We start from the raw sequence: 11,401 nt of genomic DNA, 5'->3' as shown, positions 1-11,401 counted from the left end.
TGGGACTTGAACTCACAACCCTGATATCAAGAGTCACACACTGCACTGATTGAGCCATCCAGGCACTCCTAAAGTGTCCTTTTTGAATGGCTTCTTTTAAAATAATCATCTTCGGATGATTTTATGATTCAGAATTTTATTTGTGTATGTTGGTTGTCTCAAGCCACTTCACATAATGATGTTTATAGGATGAGTAGAGCAAGAGTAATAGGCAGTGTAAGTATGGATCACTAGTTATGTTCACACACAAGCCCTTGAAAGCATGCAAGAGAGAACAAGCAATTATCAGTCCCTCAAACTGGGTAAAAGCTAAACTAACCCCCATTGGGTGGAAACAAACAACTAAATCATTGTGTCTTTGGTGACCACTGTGCTGTTTAATTAGCCCTATTTTAAGACTTTTCTACACTTAGCCCTTTCTCTTTATACAAGGTGTAGCAAATCACTTCCTTGTTAATAATGCATGTGTGGATCTTATCTTGGCAGTGTCTATATTACAGTCAGTGTTCCAAATCATCAAGGTCATTGCCAGCACTGGCTTGTGCCAGCTCTCCACCCTCTTTGTTGTCCTGTTAACTGCTAAAGTAAGGAGTTCAGACTTAATGGCAGTAATCAGATTCATGGGTTTCTTATCATATATTGCCTCTGAAATCTCTCCTAAAGCCTAATGTCTTTCTGTCAGGAACCCAGAAGACCTTGATCTAATAAAATATTAGCTTATGGTTTCCAAACAATTATCTCAACATATTTAAACATCTTTTTCTTTACATACCTAAGTCAAAGTTATTTATCCTGCACAAAACTTGAGAGTGTTAACATCAACACATCACTTAAGGATAGTAAAACCTTTTCATTTCTACATCTAAGGCTCTGGCGTGCATGGGAAGGAAAAATCCATTCAAGGGCACTCTGAAGTCAGTATTCCTCATGAAATGGGTATTCGGGATGATCACACCACCTGTCAAAACAATTCCCCAAAGAAAAAGTTCACTGTAAACGTTGCACAGCTGTGTGTTACTAGCATCCCTTGACAGTTTCACAGACCCCTCCCTCTCTCCTTAATTCATTCCTTCTCTGTTCTCACCCAGTCTCTTATTTTCCCTTGAGCCATCATCTTTTACTGAAGCCCAGGATAGCATTCTGGGTTGGGTGTGTGTGTGTGTGTGTGTGTGTGTGTGTGTGTGTGTGTGTGTGTATGTGTGCATGCGAGCGCGCCTGCCCATGGGTTCTTGTGCCCCTTCTTAACTCCTTCCTCCCCTCTGCTGTTCTGACACAGGCTGCCTTCTATTCCAGTGATCTACATAAACATTTCTCCTCAAAATTCTATTACCCATCAGTGTCACTCTCTTCTCAGAGGTTTTACCTGCCCTTCTCACTAGACCTCCTGAGAATCAAAAGTCTGAGATCTAGTAAAGTGATCAGTGAAGTAAATTTCTATGATAATGAATGTATCTCTTAAATAACAATGACGGAACAGTCAGTAAAAAAAGACTGGCATGTGTATATGCCTGCCATGACCATGTCTAAGATTCAATTCTCTGTTTCTCTGCAAGCATTATGAGCTTCATTTTTTTATTTTACCCTTTTTTAAGTAGGCTTCATGCCTAGCATGGATCCCAACATGGGGCTCGAAATCATGACTGTGAGAACAAGACCTGAGCTGAGGTCAAAAGTCAGATACTTAACCGACTAAGCCACCTAGGTGCCCCAAGTACTGTGAGCTTTAAATTAAAATATTAATGTCAATGTCAAATCAAAGACCAACTGGATGAAAAACAGAAGAATCATAGCCTAGCATCCCTAAATTGTACATTTTTATGATCAGTGAAACCTAACGTTTGTTTCTCTTTGCTGATTTTTCTAGTTATTTCCTGATGAGTTATTTTCCCAGTGTAGCTGGAATTAGATATTAAATATGTCAAATGTCAAACTAAATAATGTCACCAACTGTAAAAAAAAAAAATCAGTACAATGGATTGACTATCTCTTACTGTCTTTTCTTAATTTAATGATATTTATTCAATACAAATAGTTTACCTTCAACAGCTATTAATTAACCCATAAGTATTTGTTAGGTCTATGTTTGTGTTTACTATTTTATTCCCAAGGCTAGGTGGTACCTTTTGATGTTGAATAATGTTTTACCCTGGAAAATTCACATTAGGAGGCTGTTGTATTAATTCAGAAATTGATTAAAAAATGTGATATTAGCATAGTTAGTGTACTTTCTGACTCACAAAAAATAGTAGGACCAATAAGATAAGTGTTCAAACTATATGAACTATCTTAATGAGCATTTTCTAAATGCTCACTTAGATTACAGATTACTATTGAGGAATACTAATGAATAAAGGAAAAAAATGTGTATATATAAACATATGTGTGTATATATATGTGTATATATATATATATGTATATACATACACTATATATGTATGAACTATATTGTTTTGTTATTTTAAAGGCCCTATACTATTTAGAAAATAAAGGGCTACTTCAGTTGACTAGCTGAATTTAGCAACATTTTGAAGGAGTGTAAGGATTTTGCTTGTGGGAATCAGCTAATAGGTGGACTTAGAAGCTCCAAATCTCATAGGCAGCCATTTAGCTAAAACTCTAGGTTTTTAGTTTCTTACATGGTATTCTTTCTACTATACTATTCTGTCTCTTTCGTTTTTGTCGATAAGTTTGCTCTACGTTATGTATCACTTGATATTTAGGAAAAAATAGGTTTGAATATTTGTGTTGCTGTTGTCTTAACATATATACACTTGATGACTTAATTCTCTTCAAGATATTTAGCCTGCTATGCCTTAACCTAAGTCATGGGATGTCATAAATGCCAGAAATCTTATAAGTAAAACTATAGATTTGTAGGAAGTTCCTAGAGCGAATGTAATTTACCCAGACCTGTTTAATATTCAGAACATGCTGCCCACTGGCCTTTACCCTTGTGATTTCTATAGACCCAGAACAATCTAAAATCACTGGGCAGTACTTGATGGGTGGTCTCCCTGAACTCACATGAGCATCTCCACGAAGCGGACATTTTTATTCAAGGCCTCGATGGCCTTCATTTCTTCTTCAGTGAGAGAAAAGTCAAAGATCTGAAATAACAGAAATAAAAGATATTTTTGAAGATAGAAAATGGGTCAAGCCTGGGATCAGGGAGTGGGGCCAGCCATGGGAGCTCTTCAAAAATTTATGAACATCTTTAAAAGAATTATTCACCATGATCAAGTGGGATTTATTCCTGGGCTGCAAGGGTGGTTGTAAATCAATCAATGTGATACACCACATTAATAAAAGAAAGGGTATGAATCACATGATCCTCTCAATAGATGCAGAAAAAGCATTTGACAAAGTACAACATCCATTCATGATAAAAACCCTCAACAAAGTAGGCTTAGAGGGAACATAGCTCAACATCATAAAAGCCATATACAAAAAACCACAGCTAATATCATCCTCAAAGGGGAAAAATTGAGAGCTTTTCCCCTATAGTCAGACAAGGGTGTCCACTCTCACCACTGTTATTTGACATAGTACTGGGAGTCCTAGCCTCAGCAATAAGACAATGAAAAGAAACAGAAATCATCCAAATTAGCAGGGAAAGAGTCAAACTTTGACTCTTTACAGATGACATGATACTCTATATAGAAAACCAAAAAATTCTTCCCCAAAACTGCTAGCATCGATATGTGAATTTAGTAAAGTCACAGGATTCAAAATCAATGTACAGAAATCTGTTGCATCTCTAAATACCAACAACAGAGCAGCACAAAAAGAAATCAAGGAACCAATCCCATTTATAAGTGCACCCCAAACCATAAGATACCTAGGAATAAACCTACCCAAAGAGGTAAAAGATCTGTACTCTGAACACTATAAAACACTGATGAAAGAAATGGATGAAGACACAAAGAAATGGAAAAACATTCCATGCCAATGGATTAAAAGAATAAATATTGTTAAAATCCCTATATCACCCAAAGCAATCTACACATTCAATGCAATTCCCACCAAAATACCATCGGCATTTTTTCATAGAACTAGAACAAACATTCCTAAAATTTGTATGGAACCACAAAAGACCCTGAAATAGACAAAGCAATTTTGAAAAAGAAAAGCAGAGCTGGAGTCATCACAATTCCAGACTTTAAGAGCTACATTACAGGGGCGCCTGGGTGACTCAGCCAGTTAAGCTTCTGACTCTTGGTTTCAGCTCAGATCATGATCTCGCAGTTCATGGGTTCAAGCCCTGTGTCAGGCTCTGAGCTGACAGCGTGGAGCCTGCTTGGGATCTTCTCTCTCTCTGACCCTTCCGCACGCTCTCTCTCTCTCTCTCTCTCAAAATAAAAAACTTAAAAAAAAAAAAAGCTATATTACAAAGCTGTAGTGATCAAGACAGTATAGTACTGTCATAAAAGCAGACATATAGGTCAATGGAATAGAATAGAAAACCCAGAAAGGACCCACACTATAGGGCAACTAATCTGACAAAATATAAAATAATATCCAATAGAAAAAAGACAGTCTTTTCGACAAACAGTATTGGGAAAACTGGACCACTTGACATGGCACACAAAAGTAAATTCAGAATGGATGAAAGACCTATATGTGAGACAGGAAACCATCAAAATCCTGAAGGAGAACACAGGCGTAAACCCATTGACACTGGCTGTAGTAACTTCTTACTAGACATGTCTCTAGAGGCAAGGGAAACAAAAGCAAAAGTAAACTATAGGGGCCTCATCACAATAAAAAGCTTCTGCACAGCAAAGGAAACAATCAACAAAACTAAAAGGCAGCTGACAGAATGGGAGAAGATATTTGCAAACGACCTATCTGATCAACAGTTAGTATCCACAATCAGTAAAGAACTTATTGAACTCAACACCCCCAAAAAACTAGTTATCCACTTAAGAAATGGGCAGAAGACACGATCTGACATTTTTTCCAAAGAAGACATACAGATGGCTAACGGGTACATGAAAAGATGCTCAACATCACTCATCACCAGGGAAATGCAAATCAAAACCACAGTGAGCTATTTCCTCACACCTGTCAGAATGACTAAAATTAACAACGTGGGAAACAACAGATGTTGGTGAGAATGAGAAGAAAGGGGAACCCTCTTGCACTGTCGGGGGGAGTGCAAACTGGTGCAGCCATTCCGGAAAACAGTATGGAGGTTCCTCAAAAAGTTAAAAATAGAACTATCTTATGACCCAGAAATTGCAGTACTAGGTATTTATACAAAGGATAAAAACATACTGATTTAAAGGGGCACACGCACCTTGATGTTTATAGCAGTATTATTAATAAACAGCCAAAAAACCTCCAAAAAACAAAAAAACCTAAAAAAACAAAAACAACAGCCAAATTATGGAAAGAGGCTGAACGTCTGTCAACTGATGAATGAAAAAAGAAAATGTGAGATATGTATAATGGAATATTACTCAGCCATCAAAAAGAATGAAATCTTGCCATTTGCAATGACATGGATGGAGCTATAGGGTATTATGGTAAGTGAAATAAGTCAGAGAAAGACATATACCATATTATGTCACTCACATGTGAAATTTAAGAAAGAAAACAGCAAAACAGATGAACCTGGGGGCCGGGGGGGGGGGGGGGGAAGAAAATCAGGAAACAGACTCTTAACTATAGAGAACAAACTGAGGGTTGATCGACGGAGGTGTGGGGGGGATGGGCTAGATGAGTGATGGGGATTAAGGAGGGCACTTGGGATACACACTGGGTGTTGTATGTAAGTGAGGAATCCCTAAATCCTACTTCTGAAACCAATATTACACTGTATGGTAACTAACTAGAATGTAAATTTAAAAACTGATACAAAGATTGTTAATTTGTTTCTTTCACTTCTGTCAGGTGTTTCAGTTCTTCACTTCTGTTGAAACTCTGTTATTTAGTGACAAACACATAAAAGATTTTTTTAAGGCTTTTTTTTTTCTTGTGTGTGTGTGTGTGTGTGTGTGTGTGTGTGTGTGTGGTTTTTTGTTGTTGTTTTTGGGGTTTTTTTTTTGAGAGCAGGGGAGGGCAGAGAGAGAAAATCCCAAGCAGGCTCTGTGACGTCAGCACAGAGCCCAGTAAGGGACTCAATCTCATGAACTGTGAGATCATGACCTGAGCCGAAATCAAGAGTGGAACACTTAACCAACTGAGCCCCCCAGGCACCCCAAAAGACTTTTATGTCAGACAGAAATTTATGACTGTCTGCAAATGAGGAAGAAGTTGGGCTGGTGCTGGGGGGCCACACCCAACATGGGATTCTATTCTTTGTCTTAGAAATACCCCTGATGGAGCCATCGTGAGGGACATTCCAAATGCTCTGCAACAACACGTGTTTAGGACACCTCTTAAAATTCCATGAGTGAAGAATTTTTTATTGTTTCTGGATATTATGCTGAACTTCCTATTCTGGACTATGGCCTCTGTGCTGTGTTTTAAAAAATATTCCCTAGTCTCTAAATTTGCTTATGTACTTTTTAACTTTTAATTAAAAAAAAAATAAGTTTATTTATTTTTTGGAGAGAGAGCATATGTGGGCATAAGCGGGGGAGGGGCCAAGAGCGAGGGAGACAGAAATCTAAGCAGGCTCCCTCACTGTCAGCACAGAGCCTGACTTAAGGCTCTAACTCACAGACCATGAGATCAACCAAGAGTCAGACACTTGACCAACTGAGTCCCCCAGGCGCCCCCATGCTGCCATTCTTTTTTTTTTTTTTTTTAATTTTTTAAAATTTACATCCGAATTAGTTAGCCCATGCTGCCATTCTTAAAGACCATGCTTCAGAGTTTTAGGAGTAAGTCTCCCAACAGCACTTGCTGACAGCTGCAAAATAATCTCATTTTCCTTCAGGAAGTGTTCCTCTTCACGGATGGGTTTCTGTACCTCAGGCCTAGAGTCCGTCCGATAAACTCCAGGGTGCTGGGCGCATCTCTTCCCCCTCCAGGTTGCTCACCTGAACTTTTAATCTGATTTGTTTTGGGGTGCCTGGGTGGCTCAGTTAATTGAGTGTCAGACTTCGGCTCAGGTCATGATCTCACGGTTGGTGGGTTCGAGCCCAGCGTCCAGCTCTACGCTGACAGCTCAGAACCTGGAACCTGCTTCGGATTCATTGTCTCCCTCTCTCTCTCTGCCCCTCCTCTGCTCATGCTCTGTCTCTCTCTCTCTCTCTCTCAAAAATAAGTAAACGTTTAAGAAATTTTAATTTGCTTTGTTTTAGACTCAATCATTTCTCTCATCATTTTTAAATGTCATCCTCTACCTTTTAAATATATTACATTTTCATTGTTTTATTTTAGCTTGCACACTTTATGCTCTGGTTTTATAATTGTTCTTTATTTACATTTCAATATTTAACTTTAGCTTATTTACATTTTTAACATTTGTTTTGATTATAATTATCTTCTACTTATTGTTTTATCTCGCTATCCCTTAACTTTTATTTTAGTAATTTACATTTATAAGTTTTAATTATATAATACATAAATATATGCTTTTTTGTAAAAATTAAAACACCAAAGAAGCATATGAACATGTATGAAATAAATGGAAGGTCTCCTTCTTACCTACCACCCCAGTCCTATTCTTCATCCCAGACATTTCTTCCAAACATTCAACACACTAAGAGCAAAATGCAGTTGTATCATATCTTTTTGCAGACTAATGCAACTTTCTTTCATTCATATAATATGTCTTGGTTATCTATTCTGTCAAAATACATAGATTGACTTTGTACATAGATTGTAACTACTGCATTCATTATAGATATAACCTGATTTACCTAATCATTTCCCCGATGGATTACTTCCCAGTGCTCTTTTCAGGGAATGCTTTTCTTTGATTATTTATCATCCAAGTATTGAGTTTATGAGATTGTGTAAGGAATCACAACTTTGCATAACATAGAAACGGTCATGACTGGACCAATCACTTATAAAATAAATCCTTACTCAAACTTCCTTTTTGCTTAACATTAGGCCCATTTTTTAAGTGTTGGTGAGTCATTTTCTGACTCCAGTGAATATGTAACGTAAAGCGAAGTCACAAATCTTGCCAAAGATGCAGGATTTCATGAAGTCATTGAAAGCGATCTTGGAGGTTTGCTCTAACTACAGGCAAAGTCTTTCAAATAGGAATTTAATGCAGTTAAAAACTACATTGGTAGATATATCAAAAGAATGATCTGAAAGAAAAAGCCAAAGGATTAATGATCTCCTTCATATGAAGCTCTGTGAAATTTTACCAGAATTATTCTCTTTATGATCACTTAGCAAAAACCTTTGTGAAGAATGTGAAGAATGTCACATTCTGTTATCATGTAATTTTGTCAAGCATATTTTAAAAAATCGATCCTGATTCACTCAGTTTGTTCTAACATTTAGTACACATATGCAGTTGTAATGTAAATTTTGTTGAATATAAAATAACTAAAATTACTTTCATAATTTTCAGTTTTAATTTTAAGGTAAACTTCCAAATTCCTCCTCCCTCCATTATTTCAATGCAATGTTTTTCTTTAGTTTATGTGGATTGATTTGCATTTTTTTTCATGGCACAAATTATCCTGTTATTCACTTTTTCAGGATCTCATATTATAAAACTGAGTGCCTGATATTCCTACCACCTCCATCTGCTTCTCTGATGGCATAGGTTTCAAGAAGAAGAAACTGTTAATTGTAAGTATAAATGTTGAAAGATCTACTAGGACAAGGACAGAAAAATGATTGTTGGATCTGGCAATGAGGAGGTCACTGGTGACCTTGACAAGCTGTTTCAATGGAATGGTCAGGTGAAAGCTTGGTTTCAATGTGTTTAAGGGAGACTGGGGGAAAGGGACTTGGAGGCTGTGATAATAGAATTCTCTTTTAAGGGGTTTGCTGTAAACAGGAAGAAAGAAAAGGATAATATGTGGAGAGGAAAGTGAGTCTAGATTGGATTTTACCTTTTAAGATTGAGGTCACAGCATGTTTGTATATTGATGGGAGTTATGCAGTAGAGAGATAATGCAGGAGAGAGAGGGGGATGTTTGGGGGGTATGGAGGAGCTATTAGGTGTTAGTGTAACTGCAGTTTCCAGGGAGTAACAGTGGGAATTGGTTGCTGAAATATATGGGGCAAGATCATCGTGGGAGAGGAGATTAAAGAACTATAAGGCAGGGTTATTGGAAGGACCATCCCTATGTATGTTGAATTCATGAAGAATTGTGATGCAAGGAGTGTTGGAGAGAAGGAAAGTGAATCAAGAGATAAAACCTTCAAGGAATGGGGATCAGTGGATGATGGTAACAGGCTGGATAGTGGGTGGTATAATTTGATTTTTTGTTGTTTCAATGTTAAAAATATCCTGCTTTTTTATTTTCTTCATTGTCACCCTTAATTTTATATAGTTTTTAAGTTTATGGTTTTACTTAATTTTTATTACACAATTTTTTATTTCTATGACTTTTTCTTCTTTTATTGTAAATATATTTAAGTTTCCCTTTACCCTTTATGTTTTGTGGATATTTCCTATTCTTATACAATATTTTTTAAAGCTTATTTTACCTCAGTTTCTTCTAACATTTAGTACACATATGAAATTATAATGTAAATTTTATTGAATGCAAAATAACTAAAATTACTTTCATAATTTTCAGTTTAGAAGGGAATAATTTTCTATTTTGTCAAATAATGGTTTTAACACCCAGCAAAATTTGTGGTGGTAGGGCAAGTCTAAACCCTGTAGAGTGGAAATTGGCTGTGAATTCAGCTGTCATTTTCTTTGTAAATTTGTATCTCTTTCATGTTTTCTTGTGGTATGTGAACCTCTGAACTCCAATCCCTTATTATCTGGGCTATGGAAATATATGGGATATAGCAGAATTAGTTGCAATAAAAATTTTAAGGAGAATGACAGTTCTTTCAGTACAAAATAGTAATTCACAAAATGATATAAACTCCAAAGGTTTTAACCTTCCATTGCACAGACTACTAGTAACTACTCTCAATCTCTGAACAGTAAAATTTTGAATCCATGAAAACATTTGTTTCAGGTGCATTAAAACTTGTTTGAATTTTTGATAAACCAATACATTAGCCATGCAGATATCCTATTGTTTTAAGATGGCTGAAAACAGTGTCAACCTCTTTTAGTAAGAAGTACTTTGGTAAGTGCTAAAATACTGTGAGTAGTAGTATAACTGTTTATCATTCTTTGCCCTTCTTGCTAGTAACAGAATCCCCTTTTTCCTTTTACGAACTTCTCTTCTGTCATCTCGTAGGGCTGTTTATCACATGAACCCATTTCCAGTACAGGATGTAGTCCAAGGGGGCAATCAAAGTGTCTTATTCACTGGATACAGTGATTAATATGGCAGAGGCTCATGGCCCACAAAGGGACAATCAGGGATAGAGACCCTCACAGAAGCCTTTACCTATGATCATGTTCACTGAATATGAGTAATAGATTAGCCGGGAGATGTCAGGGACTGTTTGTGCTGCCACGTGGAGACAGAGAAGGTAAGGGGTGGGGGGAGTACAGAGGAACGGAGAGAACTCAGTCCTTTTATAAATCATTTGCATACCTGTGCCCAGTCATGTCTGATGTATCCATGGAATTTACAGTTCTGTGACCCAATAAATCATGTCTCTCTTTCTTTGGTAAGTTTGAGTTGCATTCTGTCATGGGGTAGCAAAAGATCTCTGAAGATAAATTGTCTAATATCATGAATATCTTCCCATGGAAGTATTTATATTTCCACTCTATTATTTAAAAATGGCGATATATTTCATTATACAAATATATTATAATTTGTTTTGTAAGATTCTACTGGAGATTGTCTCCAGGTTTTAAAAATGATAAATCATGCAATAGTAAACATCCATGTTTGTATGCATGTATGTGTAAATATAGGATCGAGATTGTTGGGCCAAATGGATATGTGGGTTTGAATTTTGATGGCTATGGATAAGTGACATCCTGCTTCTCCAAATCTTAAGCCAATTAATGTTTCTAACAGGAGTATATGCAAGTATATGCAATATGTTTTCCCACATATTCGATATTCTGATTATTTTCCTATCTGAGGGGATAAATACTATCTCATTTTCCTCTTTAATTATGAACAAGACAAAAGCAGCTCACTTTCTTAAGTTATTAACTAATGAGTAATTACTTTTGCATGGTACTTTTCTATGGCTGTATTTACCTAGCAGTTTAGTCTTGAGTAGTAGGCAAGGTAATCTAATCACTCATTTGTCTAGTGGCCTCTTTTCTCGCCTGTAAGTCACCGTGTTGATCATGGAGTATTTACAGAGGAAATAAAGGCAAGTGACATTCATGAAGTCTAATGATCTTCTTCAATGATTTCCATGTTTGTTCCTCACTTCT

At 36.7% G+C, this 11,401-nt stretch overlaps 1 protein-coding gene across 1 annotated transcript in view; it reads right to left on the bottom strand.

Annotated features, from left to right (window-relative positions):
- Window positions 1–915: 915 nt before the first annotated feature.
- Window positions 916–11,401, bottom strand: part of AKR1D1 (aldo-keto reductase family 1 member D1) — a 41,955-nt gene continuing 31,469 nt past the window's right edge. Inside the window, exons 8-9 of the mRNA XM_049642301.1 lie at window positions 3,025–3,107; window positions 916–958 (exon numbers count right to left, since the gene is read on the bottom strand). Of these exons, the coding sequence (XP_049498258.1) occupies window positions 916–958; window positions 3,025–3,107 (126 nt within the window). The remainder of the gene's footprint in view (window positions 959–3,024; window positions 3,108–11,401) is intronic.

The sequence above is a fragment of the Panthera uncia genome, chromosome A2 (assembly GCF_023721935.1).
Source record: "Panthera uncia isolate 11264 chromosome A2, Puncia_PCG_1.0, whole genome shotgun sequence".
In the NCBI taxonomy this organism is placed as follows: domain Eukaryota; kingdom Metazoa; phylum Chordata; class Mammalia; order Carnivora; family Felidae; genus Panthera; species Panthera uncia.
This window is presented reverse-complemented; position numbering and strand designations above follow the sequence as displayed.